The 25,876-nt window shown below is 37.4% G+C and overlaps 1 protein-coding gene across 1 annotated transcript; it reads right to left on the minus strand.

Annotated features, from left to right (window-relative positions):
- On the minus strand, window positions 1-25,859 carry LOC136246552 (nucleotide-binding oligomerization domain-containing protein 1-like). The gene is made up of 3 exons (XM_066038051.1): window positions 25,739-25,859; window positions 9,255-9,497; window positions 1-2,507 (listed from the first exon to the last, which is right to left on the minus strand). The coding sequence occupies exons 1-3, from the start codon at window positions 25,782-25,784 to the stop codon at window positions 13-15; spliced, it is 2,784 nt and encodes a 927-aa protein (XP_065894123.1). The 5' UTR covers window positions 25,785-25,859; the 3' UTR covers window positions 1-12.
- Window positions 25,860-25,876: the final 17 nt, after the last annotated feature.

Here is a 25,876-nt window from a genome sequence, read left to right on the forward strand (position 1 = left end):
ACTGTCCACAAATCACTCATCTTTTAAAGAACAGTTTGGAATTTTCATAACCGTTGCATTTAGTTTCAAATACTTTACAATCTCTAAGTATGTGGATTGCCTAGCATGTATTTTGATATCAGACATGATGATCATCTTAGTGGTGCTGCTGGCAGACAAGCTATTGACCAGATTATCTACTGCAGTTTCACACAGACTGGGCTCAATGAGAGAGAAATTTGATAAACATTTTAACGAAGACAATGCAGTAGTAAAGAAATTTACCATTGGTTTCTGTACACCAATCTGAGAAAACTGCAAAGTCACAAGATTTGTATTCTTAACTAATAAGTTTAAAATATCTTCTAGATGCTTTACATTAACTGGACAGTTATACATGCTGAACTTGGTCAACTCACACTTGGTACTGTACAATCCTATGACTGTAGTAATGTGATCCCCTAGCACACTGTTTACATATAAATGACAAGTACCAACGATTTTTAATGAAGGAAAACTGCTAATGCTTTGTTCAATGTAATCTGCTGCATCAGCAGAAATCTTATTACCATCCATTAATAGTAGCTTCAGACATGTATCATCAGGCAAATATGATATAAGTGACTTAGCTCCTGCATCTCCTAGCTCATTATTTGAAATGTATAGTTCTTCTGTTTTGCAAGATTTCACTAAGTCTGCTACAGCACCTGCGCAAATTTCTGAAAGCTGATTGCCAGAAAGGTTCATGATTTTTATGCATACTTTGGATTGTCTGTTTGAAAACAGTGCTCTCCATAAATCACGAAGACCATGGTCGTTGATATGACAGCTTGAGATATCTAATTTCTCCCACTTTTCCATATACGAATAAGTTAAAAAGAAACCAAGAGTAATAACATTATTAGGAGAAAGAGTTCTTTTACTCAGATCTATTTGTTTCTTCTGCACTGACTCACTTACAGCTTTGCACATGGTTTCATCTTGTGCTTCCTTAAAACACTGAAACAAATAAAGACACTTTATTTTATCTTGCAATATCTTAGGTGAAATGTAAAACTCTTTAATTTTAAACAGTTTACTGGTAAGGGAAAACTGGTTACCGGACAGGAAATGCTTAAAAGCAAAAACTTTACCTTTAGTAATGCCCACATATATGATCCAAGTGTTCAGGTATCTTTCATTCCAGAATGTATCTCTGAGAAGATTCAACTGTTTATCATCAGGTAATGATTGTATGTAATATGCTGCGAGGTACTCTTGGACTGATGAATGAATGAAATTGAAAGACAGGGTCTTTCCATTTGTAGTAAAGTGCTGTGTGGCTTGTAACAAGCCAAACCCATGGACTGTTGCACAATTTTCAGTAATCTCTGGGTACACTCTTTGAACCTCTTCCAAACCAAAAACCATGTGATCTTTCTTTAATGTATCATATGAAAATTGTCCCAGTTTCTGTTTGATGGAATCAATAGATGAATCCTTCTTCTGAACTTCCTTGTGCGTTTTCACATCTTTTTCAATGTGAAGTTTAATGGTCAAGTCAACAAATTTTTCATAGAACTCTGTACGAGATCGAGGGAGATTATTCTTTGTAAACAAAAAGAGTAGGATGGTCATGTACAATGGAATATAGCACATACTACTAACAGTAGGATGACTATCAAAGTATTGCTTCAGATTTGTAGTGTCATCTGGTTTGTTTGCCAATGCTTGTTGAATGTATTCTTGCCTATCATTGTTTGTAAAGCCTATTATTTCTTTTCGACAGTCTGCAAACTGACATACAGATCCATATGTGAATGAGCGAGATGTTATAACTATGTCACATTTGCGTAATCGTTGGCGACTAATCAACTGGGAAATCAAACAATCACCCGGTAGCTCTACAGACAGTTCATTGTATCCATCTATTAAAATTACGAGAGTTGCTCCTTCTCTTTCCTTTATGTACTGATAGATCTCGTCAATTGTCTCTTCACATTCAAGATGGCAGCAGTATTTAATTAGATCTTTAACTTCTTTTAGAACTTGAATTCTTTGCTCATGAGCACGTAAAAGAAATAGAAATTTCTTTGTAGAAAGAATCTGATCTTGAGACCACTGGTAAGCAATTTCTTTGCACAAGTACGTTTTACCAATACCAGGAGGTCCATCAATTAATATGACTTGTGGTGAAGACATACCTTCATTGTCATGGAATATATCTGCAATAGCTTTAGTTACATTATTTTGTGATAAATATGCTGCTATTTCTATTGAATTGATGCTCAATTGTCTCAGTGATACAGGACGCAAACTATCAGGTAATTTTGGGATAGTATTGATATTCCCTTTGCATTTCAATGCAGCCATCACATTGATCTCTTGCTTGGACTTTCCTTTAGGTGTATTTTTATGATGGACTAATGCAATACTATTAAAGAATTTAGGCTTATCTGGCCATAGGAGCCATTTTTCTTCACCTCCAGTAAATTGTGTGTCTTTGTAAAGTTCCTTTAGGTAATTTGTTGTTTTCTGTATTTCAACACCTGCGGAATGTTACTGTAATAATGACAAGTATAACTACTTAACTGTGGGATATGTACACAAACACATGGGCCAAAAATTAGCTAGCTAACTAATTGTAGTTCTATGCATTGAAATTATTAACAAGTACAAGAAAAAAATAGGAATTTTAAATTAAACTAGAGTTGGGACAATGTAGTGCCTCAACAAAAAGTAGCTGGATCCAGTACTATAGCTACTATGTATTGTATTGTCAAATTACTGTAAAGCAGCGGCGGAGGAAGTAGTTGATATGAGGGGGGCTCTGCTGGGCTGACCCAGACTTATTTCTGTAGTTTGGTAAGGTGAGACCAAAAAAAAAAAAATGGCTACCATTTCTAGCTGATAAACTACATAAAAATCCTTACATAGCTTGCTACACACTGACTACTTTATTAGAGTGACTGCTCTATTAGAGTATCTCGATCTTTATATCACGGTTTTCAGCCCCACTCCAAGAAAGGTAATTTCGGTGTGATATTATTCTGAGGGGTGGCTTAAGCCCCCTAGCCCCCCCCCCCCCCCCCCTTTCCGCCGCCTATGCTGTAAAGCTATGTTTAAGAAGTTAATAATCCCGCTGTGTGGTGGAGATTCTATTATTGAATACACGTGCAGTAAGGATATTTGGTCCTTTATTGCTTTACAGTAACTGGACAATATGCATACTAGCTACTCCCGGATCCAGTACATTTTGTTTGGGCACTACATTATCTCTACTCTAGTTTAAAGTTCCTAATAATTTTTCTTATACTTTTTTGTAAACTTTTTTATAAATCCATGACTACTTACACTCTTGCATAAATAGCACAACAAATCTTGCCCAGGGTGAAGAACAGTACTCCAAAGTGAGGGGGAAAGTCTTAGGGGGTGGAAGTAGGCCCCGGCCATTTATGCCAGCATAGTTTAAAGCATAATAGGTGACCAAAAGCATCAGCAATTGTTTAGCATGCTCAAAATGATACAAATCACCATAAAAACATATTTTTGAAGTGCTGTACATACAAACTCTATTTTATATAATTATGAAGACTCTTGGTATGCAACCAAGTAAAGTACTGTAAATTGTAGCAAATGAGTGCCACAAAATCAATATTAAATAATGTGGCTCCTGTAAATGAATTATAGAAACAAATGGTGGATAAATTTGGCCTTTCTGTACCCAGTTTTTACCTAAAGCCATCACTCTATAAAACTAATTTATTGTGTTAATACAGTATATAGCTACACCCTTAAACCTACAGCCATTTTAAAAAAATGCAAGTAATGAATACACATAGTCCAGTAAACTGGATCATACACGTGCCTTTCAAACCAAAGTTCCATGATACAAAAATTGTTAAAGTTATCTAAAAACAACAAACACCATCTTACTCACCATTAAATTTTGGTTTAGTGCACCAAGGCATGTACTTGAGTAAAATGTAATTTTTACAATTTGTGCTGCAACAATGCAGAGGAGGTTGGACGTGCTATAAGTGCTACTTAAATATATTGCTCTTAATTGCATTCTTTTCTTTGGTATTTCACGTGACCCTCAATAGTCGCAATACTAAACTGAAAAACTGTGGAGTTCACTGCGGTCCGTTAAATATTCAGATCGTCCTTCACGTAGGCTTCAAGGCTAAGTACTTTGTTTTCTCAAAGCACTTGAGATTCATGCTGAAATTAACAAATTGTGATTTGATGCATACAACTTCACCAGACTTGTCACATACGTTTTCTATAATGAAACAACGACCCTTCACTGCGTTACACTTGAGATCACTGTATTACCTTCCTCAATAAAACCGATTTGCGTAACTTATTTTATTGGCGCTTTAAACTCTGGCTTTGTTACCAGCCAAATCAGTGGGGTTTGCTGGGGATTGCCACGCCGTTAGATTTAGAAATACATAAACTTTCAAATGTACTATAGTTTTAATAAAATTGTCTTGAAACGAAGATTTTCCAATGAAAATGTACAGCTCACGTGAACGCGTCCAACCTCCTCTAGCAACAATGTAATCAATTATGCTTGTCATCTATAAATTTTACCATACAAGTACCTCAAGTAACTCTACCCTTTGACATGTTGGTTGCTATGGAAACTTGTTTTAATTGTACGCTAATTGGATACTACTGCATTTTGGATTTTTTGTATCTACTTTTTGGTATTACTTTAAATCTTCAAAATCTTGATATTCATGGGTGACTAGTCAAAACTTCAACAAATCTATCAGAGCAAATTGTAAAATTTGTCTACAATAAATACTTTGTAAGAGAAAATGTCCATTTTAGGCAATTTCGTAAAAACATTTCTCCTCCTACAGATAATTGTTACAAAAAATTTTATTGATACCAATGTGCGCATAACAGGTGGGGCTAAATTTCTTACAAAGCAGATTTTGCAATATCTGTTTATAGTTGGAAGCAAAAATAAAAACATTAAAAAACCACTGAAAATAGTCCAATTTCTATTTAATGCACACCAGCAATCAGTGTAAATTGAAGAATTTTAATTAATTTTGGTAGGGTAATTATGCCTGATACTTTCCCACTTCAACCATGGGTAGCAAAAGTTCATAACTATAAACACTTAAGAATATCGTAAAAACCTTGATATCCTATAAAAATGTATAGGCAACTCACAGAGCCACTTTAGAAATTAATTAAATTTAAAGATATACTTCATCGCAGTCATCCAACCCAGAGCTTCCCACTATACTTTGGAAAGCACAAAAGAACTATCTCTCCATACTCCTTATAATGATGTACAAAAGAACATAATTCGGCTGTACCTTCATCCTATCAACTATCTCCTAACGTTATGTTGCTCCTTATGTGATAGCGATAGATATCATGCAATCAATTAAATGTGCAATGATGAGATGAAGGAAAAAGGACATGAAATGATTCAGTGCTTTGTAGTGGGTGATTTTCTTGTAAGTTTATACGTACACAGTTAGGTAACTTACTCTTTGCCAATTAATACAATCTGTTATTCTTAGAAATGGCACGTATTCATTACTTGAATTCGTATAATTAGAAAATATGGACATGCGCCCTCACGCAGTAATTGCATTGCTAATGGAAAATGGAAGGAAACCTTCAGAGCTAAAGGTAGCCGAGTTAAAGCTGTGGTTGACATGTAGAAACGTATCTACAAAAGGTAAAAAGTCTGATTTAATAGCAAGGTCAGTTCTAATTTAGCCAAGCTAGGTAGCTGCACAAATATCAGTGGTGACCACACACACCCCCCATCTCAGCATAGTCGCTGCATTACCATGATAGTCGGCACAAAACTTTTTGGGAGCCCAGCGAGCATGACCCTTTTGTGTTACTGTCAAACTTACCTGCTACACACAGTGGCTCAATAAATGACAGCAACAGAAGACCATAGCAAGTGTACGCTTTATTAGAGTAGTTTGCGAAGGTATGTGCTATATTAGAGTAAGAGGTGTACGTTCTATTAGAGTAATTGTATAGAGGAAATCTAACTTATCTATCATTATTTGAGCAATATATGTACAATATAATACAGTTGTGTATATTTTCAATAATACGTGTGTGTTGTTACAGAGTGAATGCTTGCATCAAGTTTGGACTGACAGGTGGTCGTGATGTAAAGTCACTGCTTTCAAGTAGGGAGGCTGAGGATATATATTATATTTCCTGAAGGTAGCTGGGTTAACCTAAAAACAGCAGTGTTTCAAGAAGGAGAGTTTTGTTTCACTTCAGCTGAAATTGTTTCTTATTTTGTCTCACGATCAGTCCTGATGGTTTCCTGCAGGTGATCCAAAGCCATAAACCAACGGCTGAAAACTTGTTTATCTGTGGGCATATTCAGTGCATTGAGACAGTGAAATACGATGGTCACCTGCTCTTTAAGGCAAAGAATTTACCTGAAATGAAAAAGGATAAAGTGTACATCATAAAAATAGGTTTGAATTCTATCTACCATAGATTCTCTAAAATTTCAGCATCTCTAAATTTCGGCAAGCACAGGAAAGTGTCTAATTATAAGCGCGTTAATTTTTTTGGAACTTGGAGAACTAGTTGACAAAGGTCTCTTGAGTACTGAGGATTCTCAGTGACCTCACACAATATGCTACCTCCATGCTGGATGAAGCACCAAGTGTAAAATTGTTAAGGGAATGTACCCAACGACATCATCCTGTGACATCACGACTACTGCAAAATGATCTTCGCATGGTTCGTTCTGTACACAGAATAAAATCTCACCTGGCCCCACATCTCCTTGTAACATGATACACCCTCAGATAACGCTTCATTAAGCCATGGAACACTTCATACAGCATCTGGTAGCGAAATGTATCATGAGATAGTTTAATAATATTACTGATTGTGGTTTCTATTTTTATTACTTGGTGAAATCCTTTATTACATCTGGGTGATTGTATTCAAAAGCGATGTGGTAATGACATTGACCATCCCTCCTGGATGATGTAGGCAATCATAGTATATAGCGCTGTGGCCAAGTGAGTGTTGTGGTACCATCAGCTCCACTTCAAGGCATTCCTGTTGGTCCCTGTAGAAAGAAATCCAGAAAGTAAGCAGTAAACGGATCGCAAATAACATAGCCATGAAGCGTGCAGACTGTATAAGGATAGATCCCTAAAAATTCTACAATAGCACTGGGTTGGTACATTTTTCCCTAATTGTTCGACCAGACACAAACGGAATTAATTTATTTCTGCTGAACTTTTAGGGAATCTACGGTAGTTCATTGGATATATTTATGCCAAATGTGGATGTCCAGCAGGCAACGGTCCACAAGGTAGCAGTAAGCACATTGGTACCATATCTTATGCTTTGGTGGATTATTGCAGGCTACATATGTTTCCCCAATATGCAACATGTATAGATATTTCCCAGCAGTGGAATATACCTCGACCTACACGTATTGAGCCAATCCCTGTTGAAAAGCTTGGGTATCGTCATCGGGAGTTGCATTCTACAACTTTACGAAGTAAAGGGTCAAAGATGCTGTATGACCCTCACCCAGTTAAACACAGAGCAGTAGATCCAAAGCTCTTGGAGAACCTACATTGCAATTTGTTACAACTTGAACAAAAGTGTGCATTTACAAATATATTCCTACCAATGACTGATAACATTGAACTTGATCATTGCTACCATAATAAGAGTACTGACACAACCAATAACAACAGCACTGTGGATACTACATCAACATCCACACAAGCAAGTACACAGAAAGGTGACGACAATGAGGAAGAAGTCATTGATGAGAACACTGAAAATGTAATGTTAACATCTACATCAGCCAACCCACAAATAGGCCTGCGCCTAATATGCCGGCATAATTTTGAGAATAATAGGTCACCAATTTTGTGAGAATAATTCCGGGATAATAGGATGGTTACAGGAATAATTTTAGAATTATCGAACATTCTGGGAATAATCAGTGGAATTAAGGGGTGTGCCTCTTCTTGATTAGCTAGAATAACGAAATAAGCTACTAAGAATGATAGATAACTGGCGTTATTATACGAGTGCTGGCTGAAAGGAGCTGAAGAGCCTCTAAAAGATTGATTTACTCTAATAAAACGTTCAAATACTCTAATAGAGCAGTCAGATCATTTCATGTTAATAATCTGTAGACAGCATCAGGGATTTAACTACAGTATTACCTGCAATTCTCATAATTGTACATCTTATACTAGTGTATTTCTTTAAGTCTTTCAACAAACATATTGATATCATTATCCGCTAAACTTAGCATGTAGTTATAGCTCTACCTTTAATACACTGATAATTGAAAACTCTTTGATTATTACTCTCAATAACTATTTTAAGCCTGTTGTAATAGCTATAACAATTATGTGTAAAGTTGAATGTTTCATTTATGGCTAGCTATTAATTAATTCTGGTAAAACTACTTCTTATATCAGTATCTTGAGAACTAAGCAACTATAGCTACAGAAACTAAATGTGGAATAATAGGCTAAATAGAAGAATAAAAAAAGAATAAAAAAAGAATAATAGGAGAAAATGTTTGGGAAATTCTGGAAAGAGTAATAGGCCTACCCACAAATGAAGAGATGTTTGAAGAAAATACCAACCCTTCTAACCCTGATGAATACAATGACACCACAAGTTAGTTTGACACCACTACATGTAGCTAACAAGCATCAGCAGCGCATGCAAAGCACTAAACTATTGTCACTTACACATGCGTATTCTTGACGATGTATACATAACAGCTGACCAACATGTGTATTCCAATTTACTTGTTTCAATATTATTTTGGAAGCCCTAGTATTGGTGGAGAGCCTTGCAATTGACTGACAGCAATGGTAAAAATGGATAAAAAGTATGGCAATAGCACACTCATTGTATTTGAATCAATATGCCAAAAGTTTCTTGTTAAGTGAATTTGAAACATTTCTATGAGAGAATTACGGCTGTAGCTTTATCCAGTTTTCTGCTACTCTTGACTAAGTGCATCAGGCAAGCAGCAGGAAATTTCATTGAATGATTTAAAAATTCTGTGGCAACTTGATGAAAATGATTTGGGTCGACCTGAAAGCACTTTGGTCTGATTTTACCCATCCAATGCTGTCATGTCATGGTGAGGGAAAATCATGGCAGGTGATATTTTATCATGGACCATGCCCACACCTTCATCATTCCTACCATGCAGCATGATACTATAGAGTACTATCGTATAGTATGATACCAATACAGAATCTGTAGTAATCATCACTTACATTCAGACTGAAGTGTAGAGTTCACAGCAGTAAATATTTTTGGCCATGATGCTTCTTCATCAACATTAAGCCATTCCTTCAACATGACTTCACAGTATTTTCTGCAACCTCCTTGGTTGTCTTTTTCTATTATATCTAATTCTTCATGATGCATCCCAAGGAACACTCCAATCCTTTTCCATTCTTTTGCAAAGTGGAGTAAAACCTTTTCATACAATTCTTGAAGGGTGGGACGAGAAGCACCTGTATAAAATTATTTAGCATGCTCAAAATGATACAAATCACTATAGAAACATGATTTTGAAGTACTGTACATATAAGCTGTATTCTATATAATTATGAAGACTCATGGTGTGCAACCAAATTAGGCTTGCACCAATTATGCCGCCATAATTTCGAGCATAATATGCTAGCAAAAGCATCAAGCATCATGCCAGCATAATAGGGTGATTTTCAGGAATTTTAAATAAAACGTGCAATGCTCACGCAAAAAAAATACTGCACAACACAAAAATATTGCACATTGTTACTGCATTTCAAGTCAAAAACCTTGCAGTGTTATTATTTTTACTATTTCTTGACTGATTATTAACAATAGTGATGCACCAATTAATCAGTTAATAATCAGAAATCGGCTTATCAGCCACATTTTTGCAATATCGGTATCAGTAAAATTAGCCGATTAATCAGCCGATTAATTTTACAGACCCTGATGATATTGTTTTCATAAAAGTAAGATTAAAATAGTGTTTTAAAAATGACAATTTTACCAAATACATGTGAAATTTTGGTTAACATTAACATCACATAGGTTATCAGTATCAACCAATATGTGAATTTCAATATTGGATAATCGGATAATCAGCTAAATCTCTTATCGGTGCATCACTAATTCACAATAAGATCAAGATACTTTAATAGAGCAGTCACTTACTCTAATAGAGCAGTCAGGAAATGCAGATATACTCTAATAAAACAGTCAGCTCTCAAGCATAATCGTGATTTTGAGGGCATAATTTTGAGCTTAATAGGCTGGATTTTTTAGCACTACTCAAAAGCATAATAGGCAATTTTCAAAGCATAATTGGCTCAAGCCTATGTCTAAACGAAGTAAAGTACTGTAAATTGTAACAAATGAGTGCCACAAAATCAATACTAAATGATGTGGCTCCTGCACATAGAAATATTGCAGGAATGAATGGTGGACAAATTTGGCCTTCCTGTACCCAGTTTTTACCTAAAGCCATCACTCTAAAACTATTTTATTGTGCTAATAAAGTATACAGTTTGTATGAATGCTTTATTAGAGTATACTTGACTTTTCTATTAGAGTATCTTGATCTTGTATGTAAAATGCTTTTTCATGTCCCATCTGTGGATTCTTCTCTGAGAGATGAATGTAAGTTTAATGTGTCTCTGAATTGTTGAGCTGTATATGCTGTATACTGTTACTCACTCACTTTTGTGCTACCATGCCCACCAAACTTAATGTGTTAGACCATAGATCAAGACACATGGTAGTGTGTCATGCGGCCCAAGAAGCCGGCGTGCCACAGCGTGAGTATATTAATAGGAAGAAAGAAAATGCAATTTTCACACCTTTGTAGCTCTGTGATCCTTTATTTGATTGCAGCTAAATTTGCTACAGAGGTGCCAGCTAGATAGGGAAGTCCACATTCCACATTTAAAGAACATCGCTCCAGTAATTTGTAAGATACGAGCAGCCAAAGTTAGGCTATTTTTCGTTTTTTTCTTCTACTTCTGCTTCTTCTTTTCGCACATTTTACAAAATCTGCCATAAATTGCGAACACGTGCTCTGATCAAGCTGAAATTTTGCACACTAAAAGGGCTCACTAAGGCAGATCTCAGTACCACCTTTGGTAGGAATCGGATAAACATATATGGAGTTATGACTGATTATTTGCGTAAAATAAGCTAGAAGGTCTGTCACGCCCACAGGGTAAACTCCATGAAGGAATGAGCTGAAAATTGCTATGTAGATGGAGTAACTATCGTAGGAGTACCTTTTAGTTGTTTGAAAGGAATCCAGATAAAGACCATTGAGATATGACATAAAACCCAACCTGTGTTACAATTATGCAATCGACTTTTATGAATATAAAAAAAAAACATTAGTTTTCACGCCTACCAGGCAAACCACTTAGAGCAATGAGCTGAAAATCGGTGTGTAGCTGAAATAACCATCATAGAAAGTCCTCTTGCAGTAGTACAGAAGAATCAGATCACAAACTACTGAGTTATGATTCCAAAGCCAACTATGTGTAGCCAATGCAAGATCAAGATACTCTAATAGAACAGTCACCCTAATAGAGCATTCAGCTACCTTTATAACAAGTCACACTGAAGAGAGTTCAGCTAAAAAGAAACTACCCAGTTGAGAGTTCATCTACATAAACAAGTTAGCTACTCTATAGAGATCAGCCACAATGTTCAGCTACAAGTAAGTCATACTGTAGAGTTCAGCTACAAACAAGTCACTCTGTAGTACAAACAAGTCACCACATAGACAGTTCAGCAACCAATCAAAAAACCACCCAGTAAAGAGTTCAGCTATACAAATAATTTATAACTCTATAGAGATTTCAGCTAGAAACAAGTTACCCTGTAGATAGATCAGCTAGAAGACATCACCTTGTAGATAATTCAGCTAGTAGTGAGATCAGCTAGAAGAAGTCACATAGTAGAGAGTTCAGTTACTATAAGAAACCACCATGTAGAGAGTTCAGCTGCAAACAAATCACCCTGTAGAGAATTCAGCTATGAACAGATCACCCTGTAGAGTTCAGCTAGAAACAAGTCACCATGCGGAAAGATCAGCTAGCAACAAGTCATCCTGTAGAGAGACCAGCTAGAAGAAATCGCTTTATACTGATGTAGAGAGTTCAGCTGCAATTAAATCACCTTGTAGGAGTACAGCTATGAACAGATCACCCTGTAGAGAGTTCAGCTAGAAACAATTCACCCTGTAGAGTGATCAGCTATAAAAGTCATTCCATAGAGAGATCATCTGGAAGAAGTTACCTTGTAGAGAGATCAGCTACAGAGAAATCACCATGTAGATAGTTCAGCTGCAAACAAATCACCCTGTAGAGAGTTCAGCTATGAAAAGATCACCCTGTAGAATTCAGCTAGAAGCAAGTCATCCTGTAGAGAGACCAGCTAGAAGTCGCTTTGTATGTAGAGAGTTCAGCTATAAAATCCACCCTGTAGAGAGTTCAGCTGCAGATAAATCACTCTGTAGAGAGATCAGCTTGAAGAAGTCACCTTGTAGAGAGTTCAGCTACAAAGAAACCACCGTGTAGAGAGTTCAGCTGCAAACAGATCACCTGTAGAGAGTTCAGCTAGAAAAAAAACCCTGTATAGATATCAGTTAGAAACAAATCACATTGTAGAGAATTCAGCTACAAACAAATCACCCTGTAGAGTGTTCAATTACAAACAGATAGCCCTATAGGGAGTTCAGCTGGAAATAAGTCACCCTGTAGAGAGATCAGCTAGAAACAAGTCATCCAGAGATCAGCTAGAAACAAGTCACCCTGAAGAGATATCAGCTAGAAGTAGTTACCATGCAGAGAGTTCAGCTACAAAGAAACCATCATGCAGAGAGTTCAGCTGCAAACAAATGACCCTGTAGAAAGTACAGCTCCGAACAGATCACCCTGTTGAGAATTCAGCTTGAATGAAGTCATCCTGTAGAGAGATCAGCTAGAAGGATCACCTTGTAGAGAGTTCAGCTACAAACAAATCACCCTGTAGAGAGTTCAACTATGAAAAGATCACCATGTAGAGAATTCAGCTAGAAGAAGCCACCTTGTAGAGAGTTCAGCTACAAAGAAACTACCATGTAGAGAGTTCAGCTGCAAACAAGTCATCCTGTAGAGAATTCAGCTACAAACAAATTGCCCTGTGGAAAGATCAGCTAGAAGAAGTTACCTTGTAGAGAGTTTAGCTACAAAGAAACCATCATGTAGAAAGTTCAGCTACAAAAAAGTCATGCTGTAGAGAGATCAGTTAGAAGACGTTACCTTGTAGAGAGTTCAGCTACAAAGAAACCATCATGTAGAGAGTTCAGCTACATCCTGTAGAGAGTTAAACTAGATTGAAGTCATCCTGTAGAGAGAGCAGCTACAAAGAAACCATCATGCAGAGAGTTCAGCTGCAAACAAATGACCCTGTAGAAAGTACAGCTCCGAACAGATCACCCTGTTGAGAATTCAGCTTGAATGAAGTCATCCTGTAGAGAGATCAGCTAGAAGGATCACCTTGTAGAGAGTTCAGCTACAAACAAATCACCCTGTAGAGAGTTCAACTATGAAAAGATCACCATGTAGAGAATTCAGCTAGAAGAAGCCACCTTGTAGAGAGTTCAGCTACAAAGAAACTACCATGTAGAGAGTTCAGCTGCAAACAAGTCATCCTGTAGAGAATTCAGCTACAAACAAATTGCCCTGTGGAAAGATCAGCTAGAAGAAGTTACCTTGTAGAGAGTTTAGCTACAAAGAAACCATCATGTAGAAAGTTCAGCTACAAAAAAGTCATGCTGTAGAGAGATCAGTTAGAAGACGTTACCTTGTAGAGAGTTCAGCTACAAAGAAACCATCATGTAGAGAGTTCAGCTACATCCTGTAGAGAGTTAAACTAGATTGAAGTCATCCTGTAGAGAGAGCAGCTACAAAGAAACCACCATGTAGAGAGTTCAGCTGCAAACAAATCACCCTGTAGAGAGATCAGGTACAAACAAGTCACACTCTAGAGATATCTGCTAGATACAAGCTACCTTATAGGGATCAGCTACAAACAAATCACCCTGTAGAAATATGTGTTGGAAGCAAATCACCATGTAGAGAGTTCAGCTAGAAACAAGTCACTCTGAAAAGAGTTCAGCTACAAACAACGAGAGTTTCAGCTACAGTTCAGTTATGTAAAAGAAGTCACCTTATTACCTACAGTATGTGATTATCAATCAGATTATCAATCATTGTTAAATATACAAATATTTTTATCAGAAAGAAAGCTGTACACAAAATTTGTTCCTTTGTTCCACAATTCCTGCAGAAAAGAAAACAAGTTAAAAGGAAGCACCAAAGCTAGTTTATGGCCGGCTTTGTGGCTTGCAATACAAAAAGTAGTGATATCTAAACCAAAACAACCAAGCTGTAAAAAAAGTGTAGCCCCAAAAAGGCCAAGATGAAAAAATATGTGAAATCCAAGGTGGCAGCCAAGAAATGGCTGTGATTGTAGGTTAATGGCAAAAATTTTAATTATGATAATTCAGGTGAATTTGGTGACGAATCCTAGTGGACGAGGCAATGCAAATTCACCTGAATTGTTGTAATTAAAATTTTTGCCATTATCCTACCATCACAGCCATTTCTTGGCCACCACCTTGGATTTCACATCTTTTTTCATCCTGGCCTTTTTGGGGGCCGCCCTTTTTTTGCAGCTTGGCTGTTTTGGTTTAGATACTGTATAACAACAAATATTGGTAAAACTAATATTTTGGCAATTTGCTAAAAATTTGCAGTTGGTGAAATTTTAATTTGGCAAAATGCTCACTTACAAAACTGTAGAGAGTTGAGCTAAGATAGAAGTCACCCTGTAAAATGTTAATCTATATTTCTAGTCAGTTCAGCTACCTACGTTACAGTTTCCACTTCTATATGTTACTCCCAGTCAAAACATGTAAATTTACGGATTATGGTTAATGTATTTTGACCCTGTTTGATGGGGGGTAAGTTAATGTGATACTGTAATGAAAAATAGTCCAGAAAAGTATAGAACTTAGGATAACTGTGCAACTTAAGATGTACAGGGTGACTTGTGTGAATTATTGTGGTGTGCAACTTATTGTCTCTTATGCTAGGTGCAATCAAATGAGACATTATAACTTCCATTCTACACACTGAAGGAGTAACTAACATGTTGCATCCTGCACATCTCCACATAGATCAATGTTGCATGGAAGCGGGTAGTCTGGGGATGCACAGATAATTATTCTCTGGCAACAGAGATTCTTGGATAACCCTCCAGACACGGTAGCATCATTAACTTTAACAATGCTTACTATTTTATATTTACTAGTTTAGCTACAAATGTAAGCATTAACTATCTGGTAGCTGACTGTAGCTATACCAATCCACTTTGATAGCCATCAGAGCCAGCAGATAATACTCCACACATACAGGTGTCCCCTAGTGTAAGCAATTGATTATCAACCAACATCTATTATCAACCAACTTGACGTTTTTTGTCGTCTCATAGAATCTGGACTAAAACACGGAATTTATGTTGCATTGTGCTGCCTTGTTTTGCTCTCCTACTAGCTTAATTAACCCTCTCACCGCCAAATTTGTAGAGGCTCCAAACTACTGTTTCTAAACTGCTGTAACTTAAATATCATACCATATAATCATATAAAACTATTATATCGAATCACTCACTATAAAACAAGGAATTCGATTATGAAGTTGTTGTTTACACAAGAACAACCACAAATCCATCATATAACTTTAAATTACGGAAATCGATCTAAGTGAAACCAAACATGAAATTTCACTACTTTACACTGCGTAAAAAGATATGCTTTCATAATGTTTCTGTAATGAAACTTAAATGAAATTTTCAGGAAATATATAAGTTTATCACAAAATTGTCATAATTCATGAACATTTCCTGAAAGGAATTAGGCACATTCGTGTATATAATTACCGAAAGATAAATCAATTGTGACAATTCCTTACACAATTCCATATACATTTCCTTTAATTCAGTAATTATACACATTCGGGTATTTCTGACTCAAGGAATCGTCATAATTCATTATGCGTGAAACATCAGGAAACATAAATTTTTGCACAGTGTTACTGGCTAGCACTGTTTGTAATAATACAATAAACATCACTAACTCTGTTTACAGTTGAAGTGATTATCTCTAAGTCTGGTATTCCAGCATTTGAGCAAGTGCTCATGCGCATACAAGCACGAGGTCACTATTTCGAGCCATACAAAAGTAGCAATACACCTCTCCAACCTATATAATCCCTATCCTTACTGTTACTCTTTATTAGTAGTGCCATTATCATGTCGAAGAGTCGTCTACAATGCTTGTTATCAATGTTCCAAAAGTACACAATTGCATCATCTAAACGCACAATAGTGCGCGAGAGACCGGTTATCCATGTTCTCGTTCACTTAAGAGTGTGCCTACTACAGGATAAACGCACGGGCTACTAAAATGCTCGACTGAAGTTACAGGGTTTTTAGAATGTGATGCTACGGGCATTTATAATCAAAACCGCCATATGGCGGTTGTGGCAGTGAGAGGGTTATCCCTTCACCACCAAATTTGTACTGTTTATAATAACACAACAAACATCACTAAACAGTTTACAATTGAAGCAATTATCTCTAAGTTTCAAATTGGTTTTCCAAAATTTGAGCAAGTGCGCATGCGTATACAAGCACGAGGTTTCAAGGCGTATAAAAGGAGCAACACACCACTCCAACCTATATAATTCCACTCCTTACTGTTTCTCTTTATTAGCAGTGCCGTTATCACGTCAAAGAATCATCTACAATGCTTGTTATCAACGTTCTAAAAGTATGGGATTGCATCATCTAACCGTGCAATAGTGCGCGAGAGTCCAGTTATCCCTGTTTCCATTCACTTAAGGGCGTGCCCACTACAGGATAAGCGCAGGGGCTACTAAAACGCTCGACTAAAGTTACAGAGTGTTTAGAATATGATGCTACGGGCGTTTATAATCGAAACCGCCATATCCGCCATATGGTGGTTGTGGTGGTGAGAGGGTTAAACTAACTCTTATTATATTGGACTGTTGGTTAAAGATGAGAGATTTGTCTATAACTTTATCTGTGTATGCTACTCTGTTATTCTTGGCATAAAATGGTGTTTGTAGTTTAACCACATTGTTTCTTTTGTTACAGTGTACACACTCAACCTTACACATGATGTTCAAGCAAAGAAGGGACAGGCTGAAATTATTTAACGTTACAGGATACCACAAACCCACACATACATTATAAATAATTTTTCATGATTTAGGGTTTTGATTTTTCTTAATCCATTATTAATTGTTACCAAATATTTATGCATTTAATAACTTCTTATTAATTGACATGGAACTCAAACATTGTCATGGAAACATACGTTCCCCATGCCAAATAATGAAAACTATGAAGCAAAAATTAGATCAATGAAGAACCATGAGAACTTACTAAGGTTTAAAGAACATCACTTGTGAGGGACTGACAGGAAGATTTGTGAATAATGTGTATAGTTGCTGAAATATGGCAACAATATTATGGCCTAAAACAAGACAATGTTGTTACAAAATTAATAAATTATTTAAATTCATATCACAAGCACTAGAAACATTATTTATTGCAATTGGCTCTATCAGGACCTAAGCCAAACTATGTAGTAGTTTGTTTATACAAAATGTTAACAACTTATTTGACAGCCCTGATTTTTGATTCAGAAAAATATCACATTAGTGAGCAAAACTACACATGCACCTGCAGGTGCGCCAGTTACTAAGTGTATGGTTTCTATGTTATCTTGTACTGTTATGTGCTTTCTTGTACCTTGTAACAGTTCAGTCAGTACGCTATTATTCTCCCAACAATTTAAGCCTGGTACCAGCTGATACACAACACAACAACACCTAGCCTGCCTTAATTACTTAATTAAAATTTTGTTCGACAGTCACTCACTATCCCATAACCTTAATTAATTAATAGTTATTATATAATTATATATAATTTAAAATCCTTTCACAGCCATTATGGATCAAAAAGACCTAGTTTTGGCACATATGCATTTAAACCACTCTAACACTGTTGTACTTTATCCAATGCTTCTAACTTTAGTATCAGCTTGTTTGGTACATGATATTGTAGAAAGCTCTTTGACTATTCGACTAAAAATAGAAACAATGGAGGCCACATGTGATAGTGATGTGGAAAACATACTGTAAATTTTTGTGAGGTAAGTCCACAAGTAACAGTATATGTCTACAGGGGCGTAGCTAGCCAAAAGGTGATGGAGGGGCAATCATGCCCCCATGCCCCCATGAAACACTTAAAACCATTCATGATTGCAAAAAGGGCTAATGATCCAATGGTGGGCTAGCCAACATGCGGTGTTGTATTACTACAGCTTACACAACTAGCTACGTAACTATTTCAGTATTGATTGCTTATCACTGATCAATGATTCAATGGAGGTATATTCATCGAGCATCATTGCATGTGACACAACTGTACTCCAACAAATTCATCCACAGTCTGGTAAAGCTATATTGTTAATATTTTAGTGCTAATACAAGGTTCTTTATGTTAGCCACACCTTGTGCTGCAGTCCTAGCACACTGCTGACAGGATGAAATGTTCACTCATTTCACTCGGAAAAATTCAAATGCCACGTATTGCATGAAATCTCACCTGTCTTTCTTGCTAGCAGAACTTGTAAGTTTGTGACTGATCCGCCTGACTGACTGATAAAATTTTAAAAAATTGACTGCACTACCATACAAAGATCTAGTGTGATCAACTCGAGAAAATAAACTTGGTACAATTAACACCTTATAACCTCGTAGGCATTAGGTTCTTAGCGTCATCTGGTCTCCTTTGTCACTTGTGAGTTGCGATTCCTGCCGCGGCAAGGTCCTTAGAGCGGGTTACTCCTTACATTCGAAATGCTCTATCACATGAGTAATCTAGGCTAAAATAATATAGAAGTGTGTCTCTAATACTTTCATTCGGTGGATTCATGAGCGAGTTGAATGTTGTGTGTGCACGTTCACTAGCAACCCCTGGTGATACCGCGTAGTAGCGCACATAGCTAATTTATAGTCATTTGCGTGTCAGTTAAATACTGGTATAAGCTTGTGACGAAGGTTTAAAAAACAAAACAAACAAATAAAACAACTACGGTGATGGGGGACAAATGCCTCCCTTTTCCCCCCTTCGCTACGTCTCTGTATGTCTATTGGCTGTAGAAGTTTTCCACTGTCTGGAATTTCAGGAGGCATTCGAGGATGAATACTACACAGATTTTGAAGAAGCGAGCTGTGACAAAGATAAGGCGGAAGGAGATTTTCCCACTGGTGATTGGCTAAAGATGCTAATAGATTGTGATGTCCTGATCGACGAAGGTTATTTGTCACTTTCTCAGCTGGCAACAGTAGCAGGATGAGACTCCTTCCTCTTGTTAGATACAAAAGTAAGAGAGGTGATAGATGGCAGCCCAGGTAAGCTGTAGTATAATTATTTCCCTAGCATTAACATTTTTCTATAGACCTTAGCTATTGTGCTTCCTTGCCAGTAGAAATTTCAGCCACGCCTATTCCAAATGCTGAATTATCCCATTCTAGTTCTGTCACTGTTTGTTGCTGGTAAGTGAACATGCGTACATGCAGCAATCTACAATATTTATAGCTATAATTGTTTTTTCTCCAGAAACACTTGTACCAGTCCAGCTAGAGACAATGGAAGTGGAACAGTTTCAATTAGAGATATGATTACCAGCCCAGCTAGAGACAGGGAAAGAGGAACACTTTCATTTAGACTAACCCAACTAGAGAAAATTCAAGGGGACCACGACATATAAGCACCAGTCCAGCTGGAGACAGTGACAGTGGAACACTTTTAATTAGAGATAGAAGTACCAGCCCAATTAGAGACAACAAAAATGGAACACTTTCATTTAGAGTCATCATCACCAGCCACGACAGATTCGGTTAAAGATAGAAACACTAGCTCAGTTAGAGACAATGAAAGGGGAACACTTTCAATTAGAGAAATCATCACCAGCCCAGTTGAGATAGCGAAAGGGAAACATTTTCTGTTAGAGAAATGATCACCAACCCAGCTATAGATAATACAAGGAGAACACGAGATAGAAGCACCAGCCCAGATGGAGACAGCAGAAGGGGAACACTTTCAGTTGAAGTAAGAAGCACTAGAGACAGTGGAAGAGGGAGCGGCAGTAATCGTCGTCCAAGGAGAAGTAGTTGTAGAAGGGAAAGCTCCAGTCAGTTCAGAGACAGGAGCACAAGTTAAGTCAGAGACAGAAGTAGTAGTCACAAAAGAGTAAGTAGTAGTAGTCATGAAAGGGGAGATAATCATAACAGAGGAAGCAAATAATCACAGAAGAGGAAGCAGTAAAGTCGAATGCTCAGGGAAACTACTAGATGTGCCTCCTAAAATAAAATGCTCGGGGCAACTACTAGACACGAAAATAAAAACTTTCGGTTTAGTAACCACTTCCTCAATTAGATTTGTGATGGTTTTTCAATCGAAATGTATTGGACATGCCTGTTCCAGCTTGTATTTTTGCCAAAAGTATAATTCTTGATATGAGTACCTAGAAGGGGTTTGAAAAATCCATCCCTAGCCTGACTTTGATCTGCAGGCCACCCGGATACCGGCCAAGTGCCACACCTATCGTTGTTCAAATGAGAATACGCGCAACAACGTCGATAATAATATTTATTGGAGTCAGGACTCTTGCTTACACTATCTAAACAATAATTTAGAATGCACGCAACAAGGTCGATAATAATATTAGATAATAATTTCACAATATTATTATTTAGACAAGCATTTTGGAATTTTAAATTAGATTAGGGACAGTGTATAATGCTGCAATAAAAAGTACTGAAACAAGCTGGATCAGAGTAGTACATAATGTCCAAATACTGTAAAACAATAAGAAGTGAATATCCCTACTGTGCTTTCAGTGTAGTACAGTAGGGATATTCAGTTCTTATTGTTCTACAGTATTTGGACATTACTTACTACTTCGATCCAGCTTGTTTCAGTACTTTTTATTGCAGCATTATACACTGTCCCTAATCTAATTTAAAATTCCAATTTTTTTCTTATACTTGTTTGTGAAGTTTTTGCAAGCTCATGACCACTAAATATCTGCTGAGTTACTAATTACTCACAGCACTATTATACTAGATTATGACTCATACAATAACTACTGATCAGTGGGCATGGCTCTACATAGGCCTGCAGACAATAATGGAAGTGGATTCGTGCATACCTATGGACTGATGAGTGCGCATGGCTACCATATGTCTAGACAGTAATTTACATAAGTGAGCGTGGATTCGTGCATACCTACACACTGATGAATGGACGTGGCTACCATATGTCTACAGACTGTAATTTACATAAATGGACATGGCTACGAAAGAAGCAGAGTTGTGCTATGACGTGTAGTAACACATCCACTTTACTTTAGCACGGGGGGTCAGACCCGAATGATCTGTAAAGTAGGACCTGGATGATCTGACTCGGTTTAACATTGTTACTAAATAAACTATATTTATTGACTTACACATTGCTATATAGTTCGCCGTGAGTTGCTCTCTCTGATCGATATCAACAGCAAGTCACATGTGCGTGTGTTTCTGGTGCAACCGGCAACCACGTGTATTCGAATAGTTTGATGCAATATACATCGGTATGGAAGCCGAACTGTAGTCTATTAACACTCAGCAGTAGAACCTAGACTGATGGCCATGGTAAAGAAGGATAAAAGGTAAGATTATAGCGCAAGCATTGTATGCTTATCAATATACCAAAGGCTTTTTCTTAAATGAACTAGAAATGCTTCTGCGAAACAATTAGGGTTGTAGCTGTAGCCACTTTTCCGCTACGCTTGACTGAAGGCGTCAGGCAGGCAGGCAGGCAGTAGAAGATTCTGTTGAATAATTTTTTTTCTAAATTCTGTAGCAACTTGACGCAAATGTTTTGGGTCCATCTGAAGACACTTTTGGGCTTGGTTTTACCCAACCAATATTGTCATGTCATTGTGAGGAAAAATCGTGGCAGGTTTTTGGGTTATATTATATCACGGATTGCCCCCACACCTTCGATGTCTCTAATATACACTGTATGATAACGTAAGGGGTGTCTGGATTCAGTGGAATGGAATGGAATGGTACTTAGGTAATTTCAATTAGTGGTCACCTCTTTAAAAAGACCACCTTCTAACAAAGACCACCTCTTTACAAAGACCATTTTAATATCTGAATTGTTATTTTAGAGCCCTACAAGACAGTCTTATTGATGAATTGTGTGCCACATGTTATGTCTAGAAAAGCGAGTGATATCCAATTTATGATACAATGCAGTAATAGCCATATACCCCATACAAAAACAACTTAGCTATACAAAAATGATGTGTCCACGAAACTAAAAGCAACTGGCAACTAAAGGAGCTAATATCTGGTGAGGCCAAGAAATGAATGCTAATACATACTGGAAACTAAGTATAATTCACAATAATCTTGGTCTTTTATCATTGACTTGTGCAGTCTGACTGTATTCCTAATTAATTCCTAATAGGCTAGTAAATTGGTACCCTTATCAGGGCCGGTGGAAGCTCTTAGTGGCTGGTCAGGCAACAAGCCAGGTTTTGATTCAGGGATTGTGCTGAGTGTGCGAAGCATGACGAGTGACTGTGCTGCGAAGCACTCTGGCATGCAAAGCATGCCCCTATAGGGGGGTGTGGGGGCATGCTCCTCCAGGAAAATTTCGAATTTTTAGTGTTAGTAAACCACATTCTGAAGTAATTTTAGCACTTTACAAGAGTTGATTTTAAGATATTGCTTCATACATACACTGACTTTTGTAACTTCCCTAGCTGTCACATTACCTTTCTATATGTTGTAAAGTCTAATTTCGTTTATACAATTGATCAGAGTTTTACAGGCTTTGCCTTCTTACCTGTACCCCCAATAATAATAATAACCTACCTTTCAGCAGAGCTGGAAGAACGTCCACCGCACTGGTCATCACGTGCTTCGATCATTAGATGCACGAATATAATAGAGGATAAGCAAGTGGTAACGTGAAGTCGGTTGCACATCCTTTTACTGCATTAAAGGTTAGAATGGTTGGTGTCTGTTTAGAAACATATAAATTAGTGCATGTCATGACAACATAACTACTATACGGAGATACCTTATTAGTGTGTAGCTATATTAGCTTAGCTAGGCATGCGCTCACATGACTGGCTTGGGCTGTGAAAATCTGCTACGGCAGTGGCCGTAGTGGCCATAGTGCTTACACCGGCCCTGTTTATCAATAGTCCGGCATTTTAGAGGAGAAAAAAGGCGACTAAATTACTAGCCAATTAGAGTTACAGGGAATTAATTAGGAATGCAGCAAGACTATACGAGTCAATGATAAAGGACCAATTTTTTATAAATTATAGCGAGTTATTTGCCAGTATTTCTTGGCCTCACCCAAATATTAGCTCCTTTAGTTGTCAGTTACTTTTAGTTTGATGGGGACATCACATTTGTACAGCCAAACTGTTTTTGCATGGAGTATATCGCTGTATTACAAATCTGACTTTTCTAGGCAGGTGGCACACAACTGATCAATAAGACCATTCTATGGGGATACACTCTAAAACAACAAGATAGCAGCATTTTAAACATTAAAATAAAACAGTCTTTATAAAGAGGTGGTCTTTGTTAGAAGGTGGTCTTTTTATAAAGAGGTAACCACCAATTGAAATAACCAAATACCGTTCCATTCCACCATTCCATTCCAATCCATTCCACCATTCCAGTCCACCATTCCATTCCACTTTATCCAGACGCCCTAGCCTAAGTAATAAATATTATTATTGACCTAGTCTCGCGTGGCCAGACCACTTTTTCTCCGTCACGGTGTTATCGATTGGAGATTATAAGCTCCTACTCTGAAAAAGGGTCTGGTCCAGAATCAATGAGCCTTATCCGAAATTACATCACAAACATAAAATGGCTGCTGTAGTGTGGGGACGTTCGTAAAATTTGTATGGGTGACTATGGGAAGAAAAATTTTGAATGGCGATATCTCAGCTAAGACGGAAGATATCGAACTCTAACCAGCAGGTATGGTTATAAATTAGCTTAAAGAATAGGAATCTAGCGTTGCTTTGAAAATCAGTCGAAAATCGCTTTTACGCACTTATTGTAATGTCTTATAGCCATACCTGCTAGTTAGAGTTCGATATCTTCCTTCTAAACTACAAATATGCTATACAAAATTCTAACTAGCTTAACTACCAAACTAAGTACTTTAACTACAAAACTAGCTACCTTAACTACAAAACAACCTTAATTAATAACTTAGTTCAACAAGTCTATGCCATCTTCTGGGCATAAGCCATAATGCCTCAGGATCATTTTGGCATTATATCGCCAGAGAGTAACTGACAAGCGCTGAAGCAATTGTTTCCTTGCTAACTGTCTGGGAATACCACTTTTAACAGTGGTACGGTCGGCAATCGTGGATAAGGTTGATAAAGCAAAGGGTGTCCAAACACCAAACGACTCGCAAACCAGGGAAAAAAATATATAATCACCAAACACCAAATGACTCATAATATCTTCCTTCCTGGCTGAGATACTGCCGTTTAAAATTTTCTTCCCATAGTCGCCCATACAAATTTTACGAATGTCCTCACACTACAGCGGCCATTTTGTGTCTGTGACGTAATTTCGGATAAAGCTCATACGTTAACTTGTTTTCACACCCCAAGCTAGAGCTCAGGGTGTTTAATCAACTTTCGTCATAAAACGTATACTTCCTTTTAAATTTCAAGCCACGTACGCACTGGAAATGCATGAACGATTGCCGGTAGCGTTGATGAGAGACACTGAAGCTGTTTTTCTACGGTTAAAAAGGTCACGGATCGATTCCTTGTGAAACTAAAGGCTAAAGAGCAAGGAATCAACCCGTGACCTTTTAACGGTAGAAAAACAGCCTACGTCTCTCTCATCAGTTTATTCACCGCTACCGGCAATCGTTCATGGCTATTCTCAGTGCGTACGTGGCAAAAGGAAGTATACGTTTTATGACGAAAGTTGATTAAACACCCCGAGCTGTTCTAGCTTGGGGTGTGAAAACAAGTTTACGTATTGATTCTGGACCAGACCCTTTTTCGGAGTAGGCGCTTATAATCTCTAATCGATAAGCGCCGTTACTGAGAAAAAGCGGTCTGTCCACGCGAAGCTATTATTGACCGTGACCTTGTTGCGAACCACACAACAAGGTCGATAATAATATATAATATTAGATAAGAATTTTATAAATATTATTATTTAGATAGCGTAAGCAATAAAATTTTATTATCGACCGTGACCTTGTTACGAACAGCGATAGGGACTAAAGTGAAATGGTACAAGTACATAAAAGGGGTTTGATAAAAAGGCCTGACTTTGATCCGCAAGACACCCGGATACTGACCAAGTTCCACACTCGATGGAGACTGTATCGTTACGGCAGGTCGACTGATGGCTTTTTGGATTGCTCAACGAGCTTTCTGCCATACAAGTAGTGTCTCTCGTAGTACTCATCCCAAGACTCAGCCATAATACACAGAACTAACTAGCTAGCTACCACACAATAATTCTTGCGCCGGTACCTTTGGTAGTACTGAATAGTTGTAGCTCGATGAGTTTATCATCCATCAATGCAGTAGTTTCCCAAAAATGAATGACAACCTCGATGACAACTGATTACATCGGCTGAAGGGACTATTTCAGTGTAATGTAATAGAAAA

Source organism: Dysidea avara, chromosome 2 (genome assembly GCF_963678975.1).
Source record: "Dysidea avara chromosome 2, odDysAvar1.4, whole genome shotgun sequence".
Lineage (NCBI taxonomy): Eukaryota > Metazoa > Porifera > Demospongiae > Dictyoceratida > Dysideidae > Dysidea > Dysidea avara.

Bases quoted from the DNA above. Each gene is read 5' to 3' on its own strand.
- LOC136246552 (XM_066038051.1), bottom strand. From the start codon at position 25,784: ATGGATGATAAACTCATCGAGCTACAACTATTCAGTACTACCAAAG. The intron at 9,498-25,738 runs GTACCGGCGCAA...AATTTTATACAG, and splicing joins ACTATTCAGTACTACCAAAG to GTGCTTCTCGTCCCACCCTT. The intron at 2,508-9,254 runs GTAAGTGATGAT...AACATTCCGCAG, and splicing joins CTCTACACTTCAGTCTGAAT to GTGTTGAAATACAGAAAACA.